Raw genomic sequence first — 22930 nt, 5'->3', positions numbered from 1 at the left:
TCTTTTTTATTTTTTAAAATTTTATTTATTTTAATTGGAGGTTAATTACTTTACAATATTGTATTGGTTTTGCCATACATCAACATGCATCTGCCATGGGTGTACACGTGCTCCCCATCCTGAACCCCCCTCCCACCTCCCTCCCCATACCATCCCTCTGGGTCATCCCAGTGCACCAGCCCCGAGCATCCTGTATCATGCATTGAACCTGGACTGGTGATTCGTTTCACATATGATATTATACATGTTTCAATGCCATTCTCCCAAATCAACCCACCCTCTCCCTCTCCCACAGAGTCAAAAGACTGTTCTATACATCTGTGTCTCTTTTGCTGTCTTCTCTGCAAGAATTTTTAAATGTTGTGCTTATTTATTTCAATGAAACTCAAATCATCAATATTAATTATCTGATCATTTGTCTCATGTTGTGAGTACTCTTGTTTGCAGTCCCAGTGGACTGAAAAATTTAATCATTAGCTCAGTGTTTCCCCAACTGTCTGTGCAGATGCATTCTAAGGGTCCACATATCTTTCTTTTGAGAAACACTAGCTTGTTCTAAGATTTGCTGCTGATGCATTATAGAGATAAGAACTAGCTATAACTGGAGAGCCCCGGCTGGTAACTGTCTGCTTTGATCACAGTCTCAGAGTAGTGAGTGAAAGCTGAGTCAGGGCTGGGTTTGGAGGAGGACTGACAGCCAGACAGGAGAGCTTGGTCCTCCAGGGGATTCCAGGACCCAGGAGCTTCTTTAAGTAGTAACAGTACAGTTCACCAATTTCTGTGGCAACCCACTCCAGTATTCTTGCCTGGGAAATCCCATGGACAAAGGAGCCTGGCGGGCTACAGTCCATAGTGTTGCAAAGAGTTGGACATGACTGAGCAACTGAGCATGCACTCAAGTTCACTTTATGGCCATCCCAATACTATGGAAATATAAATATACATCTATCCTATCATATATAAAATAAGAATGCATGTATCAGCATATATATGCATGGGCATATACATGCACATAAGGAGATCCAATCAGTCCATTCTAAAGGAGATCAGCCCCGGGATTTCTTTGGAAGGAATGATGCTAAAGCTGAAACTCCAGTACTTTGGCCACCTCATGTGAAGAGTTGACTCATTGGAAAAGACTCTGATGCTGGGAGGGATTGGGGGCAAGAGGAGGAGGGGACGACAGAGGATGAGATGGCTGGATGGCATCACTGATTCGATTGACGTGAATCTGGGTGAACTCCGGGAGTTGGTGATGGACAGGGAGGCCTGGCGTGCTGTGATTCATGGGGTCGCAAAGAGTCGGACACGACTGAGCAACTGATCTGATCTGATCTGATACATATAGATACAACATGTGAGTGTGTTCAGATGGGCACATTGACTATATGAAGCAAGGATTCCCCACTATGTAGAGCACTTTAACTTTTTCTAGGCATGGTGGCATTCAGCAACATACTGGCCTTCCCCAGTGACTCTATGAGCATATAGAATAGGAACTATTATTCTCAGTGAGGGAACTGAGTGCTGGCGAATTGCCCAAAATCACAAAGAAGCTAGCCGAGGATGGTGTCTGGACAAAAAGCAGGGTTTTTATTTCTTTGTTTTTTTAATGACTCCCTGTTATAAAGCTCTCCTCCCTGACCCAGGGTTCTCCTTCCGTCTTCTCTTCCAGTAGCCCTCCAAACCCAGAAAAGCATCCCTCCAAAGTGACCTGTTACAGGGACGCTGTTGGCTTCTTTGAAGCTCACACAGTCTGACAGGGACGGAAACAACCTTGAAATAAAAAGTAGCTCCCTCCTTTGTTAAACCTTTCAAAAGCTCCCTTAGTTTCTAACTCTATAATTACACCCTAATCACAAGCATGCTGAAGGAGGGGGTCAGTTCCATGCAGCAGTGGGCTAATTATGTGGCAGAATTTCTAAAAATTATCATCTTATAAATTGCATGATTCCTCTGAAGGGGGAAGAAAAACACACACCACATACTCCACTATGTTTCAAACTGAATTAATTAGTAATCTGAAGCCCAATTATCAACTAATCTATTGGAACATGCAAGTCTTTTGTATTTGGATGGTATATGCAATTTGCATCCTATTAGCTGGCAGTTGTAAGAATTTGAGAGCTCATTAGGTCAGGGGAGAGAAAAAAGAATGCAGATCAGAAGGCTGCAGACACCCAAAGGGCTGACTTGGTGATGCTGTGACTAAGGGGTCACTTGGCAACAGATGGAGGCTGGCAATGTAATTACCTGAGGTCTTTGGGTGGCTTTGAGGTCACTGATGTGTAATTTCTATCTTATCCTGGAGAGATGATTATGCATGCCCCCACCCTTGTTCTGTGTATTCTCAAGCAGCAGGGTGCCCACATGATCTATGCTGAGAGATGTCCTGATATAGTAGAAAAGGCATAGACCTGCTAACCCTGGTGCCAGGCCTGGCTCTATCACTGACTGGTGTGAGCCTGGCCAAGTCATACCCTGTTGCTGGTTTGACCATAAGCAAAGTTTCCCTGTAAGCAAATGAAACTTAGAGCTGACTTCCACAGTCCCTTCTAGGATAAGGATCTGAGTGAGATTCAAGGGATGTCAAGAGTTTTTTTTTCATCACAAAGTCAACAATTTAATCCTTGCAAATGGCTTTTGAGGATGCAACTCTTGGTTCCCCCAAAAGTGTCTGGACAGTTATCATCCATTTAAAAGGCAAGTATCTCTGAGAAAAGTAACATATTTATTTATTAATAACCAGACCTTAATTAACTTATCTTAATAAGTCCTTATTTCTAGTCCTGACCATGAAATACCAAGACAGCCAAGGCTAGGAAGTTTCCAAGGGGAAAGACAAGATGGTTCAGGTAGGAATATGTCTGAGGCTGGAGATCAGTCAGAAAGAGAGACAGAGCTTAAGAATCAGGCAAGATATTTTGGTCCCACTTTTCAGTCCTACCGCTTTGACCTTTACTACACCTAGATCCTGTGCCTTTGTTCTGTTAGTGATCCTTATTCTAAAGATAAGTAGGAAAATATCAACCTCTTATTCAATTAATATTGAATAACGTAGCTAAAACTGGGTGATATAATTTGTTATGGGCAAAAAGCTAAAAAATCACATCTTAAAGGAAACACAGAAAATCATAAAGAAGGCGAGGATAATAAGCAAACTTTGTAGAAAAAGCTATCATTAAGGAAATCTGACATGCTCAAACTACCACATGGCAAAGTTTGTTATTTATTAAAAATTTGCTGGGAGATGCAACCACTTTACAAAATAGTTTTGGCATTCCTCAAAATATCAAACATAGAGTTACCATGTATCCCAGCGATTTCACTCCTAGGTTTGTGCTCAAGAGAAAAACTTGTATACAAATGTTTGTAGAAGCAGAATTCATAATAGTCAAAAAGTGAAAACAACTCAAGTGTCCATCAACTGGTGTGTGGATACACAAAATGGGATGCATCCGTGTAATGGTATGTTACTTGGCAATAAAAAGGAATGAAGAACTGATACGTGGTACCAACATGGATGAATGTTGAAAACATTATGTTAGGTGAAAGAAGCCAGTCAGAAAGGACCAGATATTCTGTGATTCCAATATCTAGAATAGGCAAGTCCATAGAGATAGAAAGTAGATTACTGGAGGAATCTGGGGGAAAATGGGGAGCAACTGCTAATGTGTATGGGGTTTCTTTTGGGGGATGATGGAGATGTTTAAAAATGAGATTGTGGTGATGTTTCATAATTCTGTGAATATACATAAGAGAATTGACTTGTGTGCTTTAAATGGATGAGCTTTACATCATGTGAATTACATCTTAATAACGCTCTTTAAAAATAAGACAAATGCACAGGTATACCTGTGGCAGATTCATTTCGATATTTGGCAAAACTAATACAATATTGTAAAGTTTAAAAATAAAATTAAATTAAAAAAAATAAACTAAAAAAAATAAATAAAAAAATAAAAATAAGACAAATGCAAAGTAAAATTAAATTTGACTTTGGGGGGAAAAAAAAACAAAACACTGAAAGTCTCAAACCTCATAATTTAGAAAGGTAGATGAAAAAACATGACCCAGGACTTGCCAAAATAGACTTGCCAAAATGATGGCCACAATGAAAACTCATAATGATACATGTCACTAGGAATAATTTAATGTGTACCAAAAATTATCTTATGAGTCAAGTCTTCCTACCCTGAAAAATAATTGCACCCAATAAAAATAACTGTAGTACATAAAAATGAAAGTAAAAATTTTCTTTAAAAGACAGCTTATCTATGCCACATAAAAAAGAGAATAAAAACTAAATTGTCATAATATTGTTCATGCTATAAAACTGTTTCTGGTTAAAGACTTGTCAGTGCTAGTGTTCTTATCATTTAAACATTTGTATTTATAAACAGTAAACTATCATTGATGTCAAAACAGAGAATCAAAACCAGTGAGGTTAAAGCATCTTGTGTCCATTAAAAGATGTGGTGATTTTGTTGTTATTGCCAAGTGGCAGAGTCGATTAAAGGTGGAATTGTGATGACTAATAAAGGCCTGCCCACCAGTGTGATCTCTTACAAGGAAGCTTAGAGAATCACCTTAAGTGTTATGGGTTTTGCAGGGGCACAGCTGAAGCTCAAAATTTGCCAGTCCCACTCATGCAGTTCCTACCAGCCAGGGACCACAGTAGCAAGCCAGGCCCCAAACATGGCCCCACCAGTTGAGGGCTTGCAGTGTTCTCTACTCACCAGATTTGCAAGGATATAGTGGTAGCCAATGCCATTCTTCTCCAGCTTTACAATCTATAAAACACAACCCGGGGGATACATGCATTAATCATACTGACAATTAAAGCTACACCTGCAATAATAATAGCAATGAACATTGAGTACTGACTGCCCTGTCCTATCCTAAGTATTCAAGCTACAATATCACAACCACCCAATGATGGTGGCATTGCTGATACCCTCGATTTTACAGATAGGGATGGAGGCTTAGAGAAGTTAAATAAGCTCCCTGAGGTTACCCGGATATAAAGTACAGATACAAGATTTGAAATAATTTTTCCCTGATTCCAGGGATGGATTAGTGTTATTACAACCCCGAGGTCCTGGCTAAAATGCTCACTTCTTTTCTTCTTCCGTAAAGCCTTCTCCATTCATGGAGATTCTTTCTATACACAGTGAGAATCTTCTGTTGTATTGGATATAACAATATCTGCTGCTTGAGTGGACAGAGAAGTGGACGCATGGTCAAATGGGTAGTTGGATGATTGCACCCCAGTTCTTGAACTTCACATCCTTGCATGGATCACATTTAGATACAGTTCCTTCTTTGTGCCTTCTTCCCTAAACCAGTTGGGTATTCAGACATTTCTGAGCAACTTCCAGTTTGAGTACAAGCTGGAAGCTGGGAGGGAATGTCAGGATCATCTGATCCCCCAATCACTGTACAGATGGGAAGTCATGCCCCAGAGTTGGGGCGTGATATATCAGATCCCACAGCAGTATGTTAACAGTGTCAAGACATTGCATTGTGTGTTGTGCATGCTCAGTCGTGTCCAACTCTTTGCGACCCCATGGACTATAGCCCACCAGGCTCCTCTGTCCATGGATTTCCTAGGCAAGAGTACTGGAGCAGGTTGCCATCCCCACTTCTGCAGGGGATCTTTCCAATCCAAGAATTGAACCTGCATCTCCTGCCTTGGCAGGCGGATTCTTTACCATTGTGCCACCTGGAAATCTCTAGTGTTAGGACAGGGACCTGGCTATTGTGAGCCTTTCCATATAATGCCTGAAATAAGAGCCAGGGTCTCCAAACACCCCTCCATCTTATGTGCACAGGCTGTCTTTAATCATTCTAGGCAGGAAAATATCTGTAGAAAGAACTACCCAGAGATTTGCTTGGGCATCCAGACGCACTACCCATCTGGGAGCAGCTAAGACTGTGGACCTTGATTTAGCCCCAGCTCAGCCAGCAAGGTAACTTGATCTGTTTCTTTTTAATCATCAAAATGAGGTTGGTACAGCCTGCTCAGTGCCCCCGCCCCGCCCCCCCCTCACCAGCCCCACACTGTAACAAGGAGGCATAAAACATAGGAGAAGCATTTGGGCTTCTTTTCTAACTGAATAAATTTTCAAGGTTATTAACAGCCACATTCAGATATCTACTTAATTGGATGTATGTGCATAGCAGCTCACATTTTTTTATGGAAAGAATAATTAAATGCAAGTGCATACAATGAATGCTCTGAAATAGTGGCTAGCATGTGAAATTCCAGACCATGGAGCTCAAAGACTATTGGGATGATAGTTTTATTAATAATTCTTCATTGCTTTTTCATTTTCTTGTCAAATGGCTTGCTGCGCTTTCAACAATGAGATACCATTATCAGAAACCTGTTCAGCTTCAAATTAACACAAAACAGCAAACAAAAGACAGATTGAAACCCACTGCCTTACGGCAATGGATAAGAATAGTCTCTGGAGGATGAAATTACAGGTTGAAACATAAGAAACAATAATGAATGATTTTTGACCAATAAAGATTAGTAATTTCATATAGTTGGACCTAAACACCAACCTTCCCACCCATCTACTCACCTACCCACCTCATGACCTCCTTTCCCTTTTACAAATATTAAGTGCTTACTATCTACCAAGCACTGTGCTGAGAATATAGTGGAAAGTGAAAAAGCATGGTGCTTGCTCTGCTGGAGGCCACAGTTTACTGGGAGAAGAGCAATACTAAAGAGATAAAGAGATAAAAGGTTCCTCACTGAGAAAGTTGACACAAAGGTAATGTACACTTGCAGTCCACTGCCTCACTGACCCCATCTCTTCAAAGCTCATTTTCACTGGATTGCCTTAATTCACAGTCTTTGTGTCTGGCATGCCCTTTCCCGTTCTCTTTGATTATTCGTAACCTTTATGGCTAAGCTCTAATCCCAACTGCTCTGTAAAGCCTCTATGATTAATTAATTCACTCAACAAATATGTATTGAACATGGACCATATGTCAAGCCCCACACTATGCACTAGGGACAAGCTATGAACAAGTGAGGCAAGGTCCCCAGGCCCTCATTGAGCTGAGCTGACAATTTAGCAGGGAGCCAGATGGTAAATATATAAACAGATAAATGCACAAGATTTCAATAGATGAAAAGCACTTTGAAGACAATAAGAGTGAATGGATGGGCTGGTCCTAGTCTCCCTCATCCATCTTTGACTCCTTCTGAACTTAAGGACTGTATTACATAATTAAATACCATACACTGATAAAGTATTATAATCTAATGAATTTCCTGCCAGTCCAAGAGATGCAGGTTTGATCCCTGGGTTAGAAAGATTCCTTGGAGTAGGAAATAGCAACCTGCTCCAGTGTTCTTGCCTGGAAAATTCCATGGGTAGAATGTCCTGGCGGGCTACAGTACCTGGGGCCCCAGAAAGTCAGACACGACTGACCAACCGAACACATACACACAAACACGCGCACGCGCACACACACACGCACACACACACGCACACGCACACTCACACACACACACACACACACACACACACACTATAGTTTGATAACTCTGTTCCTTGCTCACAGACCTTCACTGGCTCTCCACTGTTTATAAAATAACCCCCAGACTCTTTAGAATGGTTTCCAAAGATCACTGTCTTCCAGTAAACAACTGACATCCTCCACTTGGCCTCTTAAGCCCTCTGTGAACCTTGGCTCCCACAAGCCCTCTGGGCCTCCCTACCTGCTCTTACCTCCAGCTTAAAGGCTCTTTTCCAGTCAAAGGCTACCTGTAGATATTTAGACCCATCTCACATTTAGGATCTTAGAGCATTCATTGATTCCTTATTCTTCCTATTCATTCAAAAAATATTTATTGAATACCTGCTAGGTGCCAAGCACTGTTCAAGGCACTGTGGATACAGCAGGGAAGAAAACAGAACAAGAATCCTAACACAGCTGATATTCCAGGTGGAGCACTAGAGACTGAGACAGGCAGTTAATTCCCTATGTGGAGTTTGGAATCATTGTCTTCCTCCTTAGATTAGGCAGAACATTTGTGTTAGACTGAAAAGATCCCAGTTCTTGAGTGTGAGATAGTCTAGGATGATGCCAAGATGTCAGACTGCAAATCGGAAGATGGAAGTCCTTTGTCACTAACTAGTCTGAACCCAAGACAAATGATTCAACAAATATGACCATTAGTCATCTCATCTGTAAAGTGTAAATGCAAGTGATAAACCACATAACTTATAATATCCTTTCAGCATTTTGTCTTTACTTTTCAGAATAGAAGAGTCCAACAATTAAAAAAGATAATATACTACAATATAAAATATTCAAAAAACAAGTTACTTTCTTCCAAAACACGTTTTTCCTTTGACAGAGGGGATGGCTATAGTCAGCAGATGCTGACAATTGAGTTTTTAAGAGGTCTGGCATGGTAGCTAGACCAAGATGGATTTGACTTCCTACTTTCATTCCATGCTACTTGTGAAATCTCAGGCAAGTGTAATCCCTCGTTTCTCCATTTATAAAATAAGGGCGCTAATGGAAGCAGTTTTATAGAGAGAATGTGAGGATGAAGTGGAATTATACATGGAAAGGGCTTGGCATGGTGTTTGGTATAAAGTAAGTACTCAGAAAATAGTACCAACAGCTTTATCTTTACTGTAGGAGTCTTCAGTCTGCTAAGAATACCTGTTCATCATCCAACACTTGCCTACCTTTCGTCTAATCTTGTTATCAGCTTCGTAGAACAGGGGTCTTCATTCCTATTTTACAGATGAGTACACTTACACCAAAAAAGAAATGACTCAAGAAGCCAGTATCGTACCCACAACAACTTGAATGAATCTCCAGGGAATTATGCCAAGTGAAAAAAGCTAAACCCAAAATGTTACATACTATGTAATTCCATTTATATCACACTCATTTAAAATAAGAAAATCACAGAAATGGACCACAGATTAGTGAGTGCCTAGGGAAAGGGAAAAGGAGAGAGAGAGAGGGAAGCAGGATGACCGCAGAAGATCTTTGTGGTGATGGAAATGTTCTGTACCTGAAATGTATCAATGTCAATTTCCTGGTTGTGGTATTGCACTATAGTTGCTACAGTTTTGTGAGATGTTATCACTGGGATAACCCGACATGTGGTGCATGGGATCTCTCTGCATTATATCTTGTACATGCATATGAGCTTATATCTCAAAATTTAAAAAGTTGAACTAAAAAAAAAACACAAAGCAAAACCAGTATCAGTTGGCATTATGAATAGCAAAAACATGTAAATCTTTACATTTATGACTTTCAGTGGGGCAGGCTCTATTTTAAGTGCTGTGCTTGTATACATAGATTCTTCTGACCCTCACAAGAGCTCTCTAAAGGTAGCCATTTTTATTATTATTATGCCCATATTAGAGGTCAGGAACCTGAGATGTAGAAATTAAAAACCTGGCCCAGGGTCTCAGAACTAATGAACATTAGAGCTGGGGATGTGCATCTGGCTCCAGGGTCTCTGCATTTAACTATTATTAATACTCTATTCTGCTTTGCTGCTGCTGCTGCTAAGTCGCTTCAGTCGTGTCTGACTCTATGCAACCCCATAGACGGCAGCCTACCAGGTTCCCCCGTCGCTGGGATTCTCCAGGCAAGAACACTGGAGTGGGTTGCCGTTTCCTTCTTCAATGCATGAAAGTGAAAAGTGAAAGTGAAGTCGCTCAGTCGTGTCTGACTCTCAGCGACCCCATGGACTGCAGCCCACCAGGCTCCTCCAGCCATAGGATTTTCCAGGCAAGAGTACTTGGTTGGGGTGCCATTGCCTTCTCCGCTATTCTGCTTTACCTAACTAGAATTCCAGTCCTCTGACTCTGGCTCAAAAAACTCCCATCTTAATGGGAACAATTTTTGCTGCTTTTTCTCTCTGAGAGGGAGGCACAGATTCACACTTTGTAAAGTAGAACACAGAGTTAATGCCTCAAAGAACCCCCAGCTTTCAGAATCTCTCCTGTTCAATTGCTGAGGCCTCTGAACAAGTGCTGAGCTGACTCTGAGATTCCCTGCGGGTGCCCCAGGGGTCTTGAGGACTATTAACAAGCACTGTCTTATTGTCAAGTACCTAAAACTGTCATCTTTAATTGTAGAGTACTGTTCAAAAACAATTGTAGCATCTCCTTCCTTGCTAGCTCATCTGAATACACAGATGTAATTTAAAAAAGACAAGTGATCTATCCAGTGCCACATGCTTTACCTCTGAGAATAGGAGGAACCATGACTTAGAGACATCTGGCTGAAGACTGTTGAGGTTATGGTGTAATTTCTTAGAATGGACAGTCAATCAATTCATCTTTCAGACACATGTGTGTGTTTCAGGAAAGAGTAAAGGGAGATGCTCAGAGCCTCCCTGGACTCAAAATGGGTCAGTGGGCCAAATGGACGAGAAACCAAATGCTGGATCCGTGGGTGACAGAATGCAGAGCCAAACCCAGGAATCAGGTCTAAGGATGTGATAAACTTCACAAACTCTAAAGTGCAATGCATTTTTCTTTTTAACAAGAAAAGGAAGCACTTGAGGTAAGTTTTTGGTTAACTGATCTGAGAACTATGGGAAGCCCTAGGTGATGGCTCCTACTCCGTACTATCTCATAACATTTCAGAGTTAAATTGTATCAGTTACAGGATTTGAGAAACAGCCTGTGGTTTCACCTAGTCAAGAACTCTCCTTGTAACTCAGAGGGCCAGAGGTCAGTCTGGTCCCTTGGAACCATCCCCACAGCCACCCTGAGGGCACCTTCGCTGCGCTCACTACCTGGCCCAGGATAGCATTGAGGCGTTCCGATTCACAGTCCACCACCACCAGCCGCTCCTTTTTCTTCTCCAGGTCCTGGAAGAGCATCCGGTAACCCTCTTCCGTGGTTGTCAAAATGTTCACGGCTGTCACCTGCCAGTTCTTCTCAGCAGCTGTGTCCAGGACTTTCTGCAAGACGGACAGACCTGGAGGTGGGGTGAGTAGGACAGAGGTGGCAGTCAGAATCCACAGCAGTTTCCCCCACCTTCCCCACTCCTCCACTAAACTCAGCTCCAGCTTGCTCCAAGGCCAGTTTGAGCTGGGGTGGGCAGGCTCTGTGTTTGTTTTGTGTTTCTGTTTGCAGAGCATAGGAGGCAGTAGAGTTAGTGATTAAAAGTGTAATCTGAAGCTCCAGTTCTAATGCTACAATATACTTGGTTAAATGATCTTGAATGGATTAATTCACTTTGCAAAACTTTAGTGTCTTCAGTGGTAAAATGGTGATGTTAACGCCCACTTCACAGTGTCATCATGAGGATTGAATGAGAGTGTCTCAAACATGGCAGGGGTTTTATAAATATTGATTACTATTCAGCCTTTAGTAACTGCTTATTAAGTGTGTTGATCTGATATCTAAACAGCACCTGATAGCTGTCAACCACAGTTACTAATATATAGTATATCTCAAATCCTAGCACTTTGCCTCTCATACAGTAGGTATTCGATCACCGTGTACTGAATTAAGCTACTCTCTTCTGATTTACAGCTAAATGATAGAGGAATCCGTGACTTAATACTGTTTTGTTTCATCTTTGGGACATAGGTAGGATATTAATTTCCTACTGCAGCTGTGACAAATTATTGCAAATTTAGTGGCTTCAAATAAAAACATTTATCATGTTAAACTGCCAGAGGTCAGATGTTTGAAATGAATCTCACTGGCCTAAGTTCAAGTTATTGTCAGGGTTGTGTTATTTTCTGGAGGTTCTAGGAGGGGAAATTTTTATTGCTTTTTCTGCTTCTAGAGGATACCTGCTTTCCTTGGTTTATAGCCTCTTCCATCTTCAGTGACTAGTTGAGTCTCTCATGTTATACTCTGATACTGACCCTTCTGCCTCTCCCATGCTTAAGGACCCTTGTGATTTCACTGAGCTCACCCAAATAATCCAGGATAATCTGTCTGTTTTAAGGTCAATTGATTAACAACGTGAATTCCATCTGTAACCTTTATGCCTTTTTCATTTAACATAACATATTCAGGGGTTCCAGGAATTAGAGCATGGGTGTCTTTGTTGGGGAAGAAAGGGGAGGTCATAAATCTGCCTGCAACAAATCATTATATTACCTGTGCACTGTTAATCTATCTTGTGCACATATATCATTTCTGTCGCCATATAACATTGCTCATCTCTCTGATAGTGACCAATATGGTGCCCAGCATAAAGAATCATCTGTAGATTGATTCTGTTGTTTCTTTTTTGCTTGCTTTATTTATTTTATTTAAGTACAAGGTTGGTGTTCTTAAGCCTCACATTTACTGAAAGCTTATTATGTGTCTGCCATTGCTCCATTAGCTTTCCTGTCTTCAATTCACTTAATTCTGTAAGATAGGTACCATTGTTATCCATGTTTCACAAATGTGGAAATGGAGGTTCAGAGAGACTTGGTCATTGGCTCAAGGTCACACAGCTAGCAAATGGCAGAACTCTGAGCTCAGAGTTGTGAGGTAGGTGGAGCCCCTTTAAGAGTATGGGCGCTTTTTGCTGATAAACTCCAGAGACGATCCTCTAATGAAAGTGAGATTTTTCTGGCTTTGCTGCTTCTAGGCCTCAAGCCTCATTATGCTGCAAAAGTGAAGTCGCTCAGTCCTGTTGGACTCTTTGCAACCCAATGGACTGTAGCCTACCAGGCTCCTCCCTCCATGGAATTTTCCAGGCAAGAATACTGGAGTAGGTTGCCATTTCCTTCTCCAGGGGATCTTCCTGACCCAGGGATCGAACCTAGGTCTCCCACATTGCAGGCAGATGCTTCACCATCTGAGCCACCAGGGAAGCCCTATTTATGCTGCAAAGTTGTCCTGAAATAGCCATTCTGCAGTTCATCCTTATAATGCCTGCTTGTCTGAGAAGGAAAATCATCAAAATAAGGAAAGAGAAGGGAAAAATCAAAGCAAATAGAGTGCTTCTGGCCACACCTGCCAGCTAATTCTCCTTGAATAATGCCTGCCTAACTCTTCCTGAAAAAACATTTTGCCAGCCACTCTTCTATTGAAAAATCTTCTAAGCCTCTCTAAAGGCAAGCTCCTATAAAGCCTCTCTTTTTAAACAGGGTGGAATTCCTGTGCCTCACTTCCCAGACCTTGTACGATCCACTTATTTCTTCACACCAATAATGGTTAAGTTCTTTTTGGACCATTGAGTATAGCAGGGGATGGTAGGATATATCGTATAATACAACCATCACAGGAGTTAGAGAAAAGAAGAGCGTTTCCATTTACAAGGTCAGGAAATAGAGAAAGTGGTGTTCTCCATTGCAAAAGAAAGGAATAATTTGCATATGTAGATTTGAAAAGGGAAGTGCTCCCCAGAAACTAGAATCCTCTGATTCAAGATATAGAGTAGAAAAACAAATGCTGGACATATTTAGAAAATGGAATGGCAAATTTGAAATTTAGGTAGAGGCAGAATTATTAAGGCCTGGGAGGGCTGATGGTGATGCTGGTGATGATGCTGATAGAGGTTAACATGTATAAAAGACTCTGTGCATTGACTGTGTTGTTGGTACCATACAAGCCCCATCTAGTTATTGTGTCATTCAGTCCTCACAATTTTATGAGATAGAGACTGGCTTTATCTTCATTACAGAGATGAAAAAATGAAGGAATAGAGAATTTTATTCCCATTACAGAAGTGATCAAATTGAGGCAGAGAGAGCTTGCCTAAAGTCAGACAGCTGGAGAAGAAGGAACATAGAATTCAGATCCAGGTCTGACTCCATATGCTCCTCAAAGCCATGCCATGAGCCCTGAGCCCTGAACCAGTCAGCTAAGGTCCTTGGACGTTGAGTCTGCGTTCAGGAACGATGGAAGCTTTGAATGGTGCGTTAAAAGGTTATTCTCTCCAAGGATGTGTTTCTGCACAGTGAGTTACAGGTTAGCTACTGAAAAATCAGTCCACAGACATAAAGCATTTCTGGATCATTCCTCCTTGCTTTCAAGAAAGCAGGGAGGCCCCATTCTTCTTCCTGCTGGTAATTTTCTCTCCATCCCTTCAACGTCTCCCTCCCCTAGCCCCTGGCTTACCCCGGTCAGCATCATAAATGTAGACAAATTTTTGCCACTTGTAATGGTCGATGATACTGATGAGGGCATCCTGCAGCTCGGGGCGCAGCTGGAGGACAAACTGGTTGGATGTGTCAACGGGAAAGCTTGGTGTAATGAAGCAGACGTGGAGGGCCCCGCAGAAGGAGGTCAGCATGTTGACAGTCCTCCGTTCATAAAACCCAAAGATGGCATAGACTCCTTTAGAGAACTGGGAACAGACTGGAAAAGGAGAAGAGAGAAATTAATGAATAGAGGAAGATGCTGCAAACATGCTGTCAGTGGCTCTAAAACTATTTCATCCATTAGCCTATCCATCTAACTCATCATCCTTCTATTATCTAGCTAGCCTTCTACTTACTCAGGCAATCTATCCCTCCATCCTTTCAACCTGCCAACCTATCTAACTGCCTGTCTCTTTTACCCATCTGTGTATCCATTCACTCATTCATCTGTCCAACCCACCCATCCATCTGTTGAACCAGTCTTTATTAGGCGCCATTTCCATGCCAAGAGTTGTCATGGTTATTCATTATAAATGTATACAATGCAGTTCTGTATGTTCTTTCGTATTATCTGTACAACAACCTTATTAAGATAGGAAAAGGATGACTAGGTCAGTTTTTAAAGGGAGAAACCAAGGCTTAGAAAGGTAATGGACATGTCCAAGGTATCACAGATGGACGGGATCTGAGTTAGGCAGGTATCTTGAACCCAATCTAACGATCTTTCTATGACACTGCCCATCACTTCAAGGCAAAGCATAATAAGATGCCGCAGGAAGAAAGTCTGTCAGCTTGCTGCTGATGCACGTTTAAGAAAACAAGTGTTGATTTTCCCAGTCTACCCTCAGCTTTCAGTGTACATTTCTCTGCTAATGTTCATCGCGTGTTTGTACATCCTACCAGCTGATTTTTCAGGCCCCCTGGTGTATCAGCCACAGTAATAGCTTAGCTGTGTGAATATCCCCACAGGAGTCATTTTGTAAGATGCCAGTTAAGTTACCAACACTGGTTGGTATTCAGTTAGACTGTTGGTTAAACTATAACGGTAAAAAAGACGAAAATTATGGGACCAAGTTCAGGTCATTCACCAATGAAACTTCATTTTAATATGTGATACAGGGTTCCTAGACTTTGCCCCAGTCAAGTGCCCAACTGTAATGCTAACCCCAGTGCCCCCAGATTACTGTCCTAATATGGATGGTGAGGCAGACAAGTTATTCTCATCACAGTGACAGTATTTTAGGGTGCTTTGCTGTATATGTTAGGCTGTTCATTTCTCATCACAACCCTGTGACTTTGGTATTATCAGTTTTATTTTAAGATGAAGAAGCTGATGTTCTTAGATTCTCTGCTCTCTTGGCCATATCACCTGCTTTCATGACCCCACATTGCCTTTGTAGATGGGCTCTCAAACTATGCTCCGTGAGCATCACCCAAATGTGTTCCATGAAACATTAGTACCACAAAGTGCTCCTTAAAAAAGAAAGACTTCTTTGTGCAAACACATTTTGGAAATGATGTAAACCCTGTCCTCCTTTTGCAGTTTCATACTACATAGTAGCCACATAAAAGATTGAGAGGAATCCTGTTCCAAAAAATCCAGATTATTGTCAAATTCAAACACTCCCAGGGCCCTTTGTTGGTGAAAACATTTTAACACGTAATTGATGCACTGTGTCAGGCTGAACTGAAGAATGCTATTAGCTGCTAGGACACAGCTGCCTACCAAGTCTCAGATCAGTTACTTCCTAGATCTTCCCTTCATGCCCCTGCAAGATCTTCTCTTAAAGACTGTAATGGAGCCATACAAGTCATCTGTTTAACTTCCAGTGTAACCCAGCATATTGTCTAAGGAAACCCGGCAGGTGCCCTTTGTGTGTTTGTATATGTTTTTTAATTTAATTTTTATTTTGTATTGGACTGTGGTTGATTTTCAATGTTGTGCTAGTTTCAGGTGTACAGCAAAGTGACTGATTTTTTTTAGATTCTCCGCCTGCAGTGCTCTTCCCTTACCTCTTTGCAGTGCTCACTGCTTTTCAGCAGTTATGTCTCAGCTCACATCTCTCCTGCCTGGACTGGCCTTCCTTCATCACCTCCTCTAGATGGTTGTTCCATCCTCCCCTCAACCCTCTATAAATCTCTATCACATCTCCCATCGTATCTTTCATACTTCAATGATTATTATTTGAAATAGTTATCTTTTTCTTTTTTTGCTTGTATGTATCTGTGACTGCTCAGGTCAACGTTAATTCCCGAAAAACAGAGGTCTCATTTATGCCCCAAAGCCAGCATAATCCCCAGCACATGGTAGGTGAGTGCTGATGAGAGGGTCACATGCCTGCAGTAAGGGATGGGAGGAGTTGGTGGGTCACCCTGGACCTCTTCCTCCTCCTCTGTTCTGGGTTGATGTCTCCTGTATTAGCTATATATCCTTTACTGCTCACACTATTTTCTCTTTCGCCCTAATGAGGCCACTCTGTCTGTTTGCAGCTGACAATAGGCCCTGTCTTTAAATGTCTGTTGTGATTGTCAGAATCACGACTTCCATAAATATGGATCTCTCCAACAGGAAGCATACATTGTATATTATTCTCCTCGTGTTAAATATAGATTTGTCAAAAAGCACAATCCATCTTACTGGGTGAAGTGTAATGAGGAGCACATAAACCCCATTAAAATATTATAATATGCTCTCTGCAGTATTTTTAGGATCTCCTCTTTCCTTGCTGAAATGAAATATTATCCAGTGGGATATAAATCTCATGTTCCAGTCCATTCCCTGGCGTTACCTACGTGGTTTTGCACCTTTCCTTGGGCCTCTAGGGACCTTGTGGCCACTGTTTCTTGCTGGAACTTTAGAAGTGGAAGAGGAAAGGATGAGATCGGAGGGAAGAAATGGGCGCAGGTAAGCATGATAGAATCTTTATACTCACAGAGGCCAGGATATTTTCCCTTCTCAAATTATCTTCCTAGTTTTACCTTTTACAAGTCCATTTTTCCCCCTTGAACTGAATATATTATCCTCTAAGGCTAAGAGGGTGCATTTGCCCACTTCTCCCTAAAATGACATGGCTTGGAGGTAGCCTTCTGGATATACCGAAGTGGACCCTGGCCCCAGACTTGTTCAGCATCTGATCTTCAATCTGGCTCCTTATTTCAACTAAGCCTGAGCAGCAACAGAGAATGGGACAGCGAGAGACTGAGGCTAAGACTCTGCAGGCCCAGGGCCTGTGGGACACTGCATAATTGGTTAAATGTTCAGAAATATAATTGGTTGTAGTGCATTTCCTTAAATCTGTCACAGTAAATGTTCAATTAAAAAAGATAACTTGGTCTTGTAGAAAAAGTACTAAACTAGATGCCAGAAACCTAGAGGATTCTCTTTGGGGTTTTTATCACAAGACAGGGCTATGTGACCTTGGACCAATCCCGGGCTCTCTCTGGGTCTCAGTCTCCCATCTGTAAATTGGTGGCTTCAGACTTCATAATAAATGTTCCCTCAGGCTCCTACAGTCTACGTTCTAGTCAAATTAGTTGAAAAATATTAACCGATTGAGCATACTTTGTTTATTTGCTAGTTAAACTTTTCGCAAACTCCAGTGCAGTTTTTCAAACCTAGAAATCAGATAAAGGTTCTGAGTTCTTAAATCTCATTGTAATAGAATCCTGGCACTAAATCCAGATGCATTCAGAGTCTTGAGTTGTATTTAAGTTTTTAATGTGATCCGTGAGTTAGTTACCTAGGAGAAAGAAATAGCAAACCATTCCAGTATTCTTGCCTGGAGAATACCATAGACAGAGGAGCCTGGTGGGCTACAGTCCATGGGGTCGCAAAGAATCAGGCATGACTGAGCGACTAACATTTTTCACTTTCAGAGAGTAGATGAGTGAAGGCCAGTCAGAAAGCAGGCTAGAGGTGGACCCTGTATCATTAGATACAGTGAGCCCGAGGAGAAATGGAAACTTTGGAAAGCAGCCTGGGGACCCTGCGGTGTACTAGTCAGTCAGATTCTCAGGCTGATGGAGAATCTGAGTAGGTAGGACTATGTATGTATTCTCCATTTAAGACAGCAATGGTGAATATACTGCCTCTGATAGTAATAATTAAGAGCTGATGTTTGAGCACTTATGAAGTACCAGACTCATGCAAAGACATTCGCTGGCAATGATTTCTTTCATCCTGTGAGTTAGGTTACAAATTGGGAAGGGCAAGTCCAAGATCAGGGTAAGACAAAACTGAGATCTGAACTCTACCAGTCAGACCACAAGGCTTGAACTCTTGACTTCTGTGATATGACACCCCTTCCCTCCCTCCTATAATACTGGAAGGAGACAGTCATGGCAAAGAGGACAGCTTCAGTTTCTAGAAAATCCTCTCCTATAGCACTTTGCCTTCCCCTGATGCCAGATCAAGAGGCATTAGTGCATTAGGATCTATTGATATGAAAACAAAATGAAACCGGGTGGTGCTCAATTCATCCCCCTCTGGTCCCTGGGGATCATGCAGAGCACACACACACACACACACACACACACATCTGTTCTTCTATTGGTCCATCGGCCCATCCACCCACTTCTCAACATTTCACATCTACCACTCGTGAGACTCCATGTTAGGCGGTGGACTTGCAGTGGTGAAATCAGCAAGGTCCAACCTCAAGGACCGTTGCCTGGAAAATGGGAAAGACCAGGACTGAACTAGTAAGTACACTTCATGTAAGTGCTGTGGAGGGGATGAGGTCAGGGTTCAGGCAGGGGCACCCAACCTCAGCCTTTGGGAACCTCAGAGAAAGCTTCCAAGAAGAAGTGCCAGCTTTGACCCTGAAAGATAATCGGAGATCAGCCATAAGAAGGGGTGTGTGTGGGGGGCAAGAGTAGAGTGCAGGTGGAAGGAAGAACAGCAGCAAAGACCTGGCAGAGAGAAAAGCCATCGCACATTCAGGGAACCCCGCCAGAGTGTCAGATTCCGAGGTCCCTGCCTCCAAGAGATTCTGCAGCAGAATGCGGCCAACAATCAGAACTAGTAAAAACAAGGCCAGGAATTCCCTCTTGGGGAGGTAGGAGGGCAAGCCCTGGCAAGGGCAGGAAAACCCCCGCTCTGCAAAGCGCAGGCTGTCCAATTCCATCCTCACTCGGCTCAAACCTCTTTGATAATCACTTCTGGTTAAGGCACCATCCACTTAGTATCAATAAATCTCCCAGCCCTGGGCACTCTTCCTGACAGCTCTCTCCCAGGGAGGGATCTCCTGGTATTAGCAACTCCTTTTTTATTGTCACTTCATTTAAGGCCTCTCACACCGACATTTCTCCTTGGCTCCTGGCTGCGGTCCCTGAAAATGTGGCAGCCTCATTGTAAATGGTGGTTAATGAGGTGACAGGGTGGCTCCATTCAGGGGGAGGGAGATGGAAAGTGTGTGTGTGTGTGTGTGTGTGTGTGTGTGTAGGGACTTTTAGACACTCATCGTGATCCTTGAATAAGCGTATCCTTATGGGTAGAAATGACATTCTTGATCTGACTCTAACCTTGTGACATCGAAGGTGCTTTATTTCTGTCTTTCAGACAATGAGAGTGCCCCTCCATCCCCTTACACTCGCTTACATTCAAGATCTGTATGTCTTTAATTACCATAATAGATATAAATTGTCTATTTATAGACATCTCATCTCCTTTAAACAGCAATTATTTAGGATTCTGAGACATGTCTAGGGCTTCTCTGACATTTACTGGATAAAGCCTCATTGTTCATTTGTTGAGTCAACAAATATTTATTGAGCACCAGGAAACTGGGAAGCAGTGATGATGCAAGAGAGGTGTGTCTTCTGCCTTCTCAGAGCTTAGACAGGAGATCAGTGTTCAGTAAGTTTTAAATTAAGGGAAAGAAAGGATATTTTGAGAAAGTAATAAGTATTAAACATAGAACAAATGATTGTTAACTATCATGATAGCCAGTGTTTACTGAGTACTTACTTCAGGGGGTCATGGTGCTAAGTGCCTGTGCCAATATCCAGGATGAGGGACCAGTTTATCCAAAGGCAATGAGGTGAGAGAGAGGAAGGGGCCTTAGAGAAAGTCCAGAAAAGCCAGTACAACTGAGACGGGTGTGCCAGAGTTGGAGGTGGTGGTGGGGGACCAGACTGCCAAGGGCCTTGCCAGGACTAGCCGTGTTAAGCCCCTGAGTCATGTGTCCATGTTGCATATACTTTGACATTGGGTTCCTCTCAGCTTCCTAGAGCCTCTCTTCACCTTGGCCCTGGGGCCCAGTTGGGACCGGGCAACAGAGGGAGATGCAGAAGAGGAGGCCTCCTCCCCTGCTCAGACTTGCGTATTTATTATGAAACATGAGTATTAATTACCAGGCACTGAAAGTCAATGAGATGTGACATGGTATATGAGGCTAAGAATTGGTTACAGGCTGGGCTCACTGGTCCTGGAATTAGATTCACCTTGTGGGCTGACATATGAAACCAGGGGCAGGGGAAGGACAAATAGACGGAGAGATCGTAGGTTCTGTGGGAACGCTCTTCAGGTGCCTGACCTGGTTCTGGAAAAGTAAACACAGAAAAACAAATCAGGGACTATGAACAAGCCCCTTTCCCTCTGTGAGCTGCATTTTCCCCATCTGGACAATGGAGTGTCTACTAAATCAATGTTGTGTGCCTGTGTGTGTGTGTGTGTGTGTGTGGAGTACCTCTAATAAAACGTTTGTGCTCCCTGAAGATGTGTAGTTCTACAGACAGGGGTTTTCTCTTCCTTCTTTCCATCTTTCTTCTATGTAACTACTCGTCCACCCTTCCAACAAATGTTTACTGTGCTCATGGTGTATGTCAGACAGTGGGGTTCCAGGGCAATACAACACTGAGAACCTTCCATCATGGAGCTTAGGATCTACAGAGGGGAGAGAGTTGGTGTACATGTCAGTAAGATCGTTAGGATCTGATAAGTGTTAGGAAGGCAATAATATGAGGTGATGGGAGTGTGTCTGATGGGGCTACTTACATAAAGGGTGAAGGAGACCCTGTCTGTGGCAGTAACCTTTGAGCTGAGAAAATGAATCATATGGAGGAGCTGGCTGGGCAGAGGGCCAGGGAAACAGTTTCAGGTGGAAGGAACAGGAAATGCAAAGGCTCATAATAAGGTTCAGGAAAATATTGGTGAAATTGAGAAAGAAAAAGAAGGCCAAGGTAGATGCAGTGCCAAAGGAGAAAGCAGTAGAAATGGAGGTGAAGGAGACCATATGTAACTTTCTGAGCAAACTTAATGCTCCCCTAAGGTGCACAGCACTTCATGTGTGGCTCGGGTACCTGTTCAGCTCTAGAACATCACCTTGTTCAGAGATAGTCTAGGTCTGATTTTAACTGAGCCCTCAGCTCTAACATCCTATAGATAAAGGCAATGGAGAAGAGATACCATGGAGGGGAAGCTGGTTCTGATCCAGTGCAAAATGGGAAAAGGAAATCTGACTTAAGTGTAATGGGGGTACAGGCATGGACCAGTGAGTTCATGGGGTTTGAGTATAGACACTCTCCTCTTGGATGTTTCTAGGCTTGCTTTAGGTTCTGGGCCTTTGCTCATGTTCTTGTTCCAAACTGTACAGACTTCCTGACTTCTACCGTTTCCCTCTACAAATTCTTTCCAATCTTTAAAAGTCCAGCTTAAATGCCACCTCTTCCATGAAGCTCTCACGCTTCCCTTTTCCTAACTGTAGTCTATAAAAGTAGTAGTAGTCCATCCCTCTCTTAAATGTCCACAGAAATGCATGCCTCTTATCAATTTTTATGCAGCCCTCATGCTTTATTAGTTTGAGTTCTTTGATTGCAAGGACAGAAATGAATGCATCCTAACTGAAGACAAAAGAAGAAAGGAGAGGGAACCGCCAGCTCAAAGACTGAACTTCAGACGATGGAAATTGCAGGAGATTGGGGAATCTGGGTGTGAGAATTTCATAGATGGTGTCTTCAGAATATCACCGTTGATTCAGCCATTTGTAATCACTGCTCCACACAGCTCCAGATGGGCCTTTTTCAGAGTAGAAATCATCCCTTGGTCAAGGGAAGGCAGAGAAACTAGTTAATTATCTTCCTAAGATAAGGTAACCATACTAGGACTTCCCTGGTGGCTCAGATGGTAAAGCATCTTGCTTACAATGCAGGAGACCTGGGTTCGATCCCTGGGTCGGAAATATCCTCTGGAGAAGGAAATGGCACCCCACTCCAGTCCTCTTGCCTGGAAAATCCCATGGACAGAGGAGCATGGTGGGCTACAGTCCACGGGGTTGCAAAGAGTCGGACACGACTGAGTGACTTCACTCACTTCACTTACTAAGAAGGTATCAGCCAAAGGACAATGAATGTGTTGTGGACAGAGAGAAGATGGATGTCAGGCATATCAAACCAACTGATGTCTACTACATTTCTATTTGCTAGTATTTTATAATACAAGCCGAAGCCTAGGACCATATTAGGAGCTCCATAAGTGTCACAATCATCTAAACACCACGTCTGTCTGTTTCAGTCACTGTTGCCTCTTTCCTATGGGCTAGACGCTGTGCAACAGAGTGGTGACTAAGACAGATGATGCCTCTGCTTTCATAAAGCTCATTTTATTCTTTACAGTCCTTAGAGGGCATCACACATTGACTACACAGTATTTCTGGTAAATGACAGAATGAAGACTGATTGAATGAATGAGTGCATATCATTCACTTATACTACTTGATACTATTTTTGACAATTGACCTAATCTTGTTTCCATGGCATTTCTTACATTGGGTAGACTTATTATTTTTCTTTGTATTATCAAATGACTTTTTGTGTATGTAT

The 22930-nt window shown here is 42.4% G+C and overlaps 1 protein-coding gene and 1 long non-coding RNA gene across 16 annotated transcripts in view; one reads left to right on the top strand and one right to left on the bottom strand.

The window, feature by feature from the left end:
- GRIA1 (glutamate ionotropic receptor AMPA type subunit 1) overlaps window positions 1-22930 on the bottom strand; it is a 354858-nt gene that overhangs the window by 147185 nt on the left and 184743 nt on the right. For all 6 annotated transcript variants that reach the window (XM_086412553.1, XM_086412550.1, XM_086412554.1 and 3 more), the window contains 3 exons: window positions 14088-14327; window positions 10808-10992; window positions 4740-4793 (listed from right to left, as the gene is read on the bottom strand). In XM_086412553.1, coding sequence (XP_086268679.1) covers window positions 4740-4793; window positions 10808-10992; window positions 14088-14327 — 479 coding nt within the window. The remainder of the gene's footprint in view (window positions 1-4739; window positions 4794-10807; window positions 10993-14087; window positions 14328-22930) is intronic.
- The window catches only part of LOC147369719 (uncharacterized), a 355762-nt gene that overhangs the window by 247087 nt on the left and 85745 nt on the right, over window positions 1-22930 (top strand). For all 10 annotated transcript variants that reach the window (XR_015167815.1, XR_015167808.1, XR_015167817.1 and 7 more), the window contains one exon: window positions 10880-11003. This is a non-coding gene — a long non-coding RNA (uncharacterized LOC147369719). The remainder of the gene's footprint in view (window positions 1-10879; window positions 11004-22930) is intronic.

This window comes from Bos grunniens, chromosome 7 (assembly GCF_055505025.1).
Source record: "Bos grunniens cultivar Pamir isolate PY7600 chromosome 7, Bosgru_T2T1.0, whole genome shotgun sequence".
Taxonomy (NCBI): Eukaryota; Metazoa; Chordata; class Mammalia; order Artiodactyla; family Bovidae; genus Bos; species Bos grunniens.
This window is presented reverse-complemented; position numbering and strand designations above follow the sequence as displayed.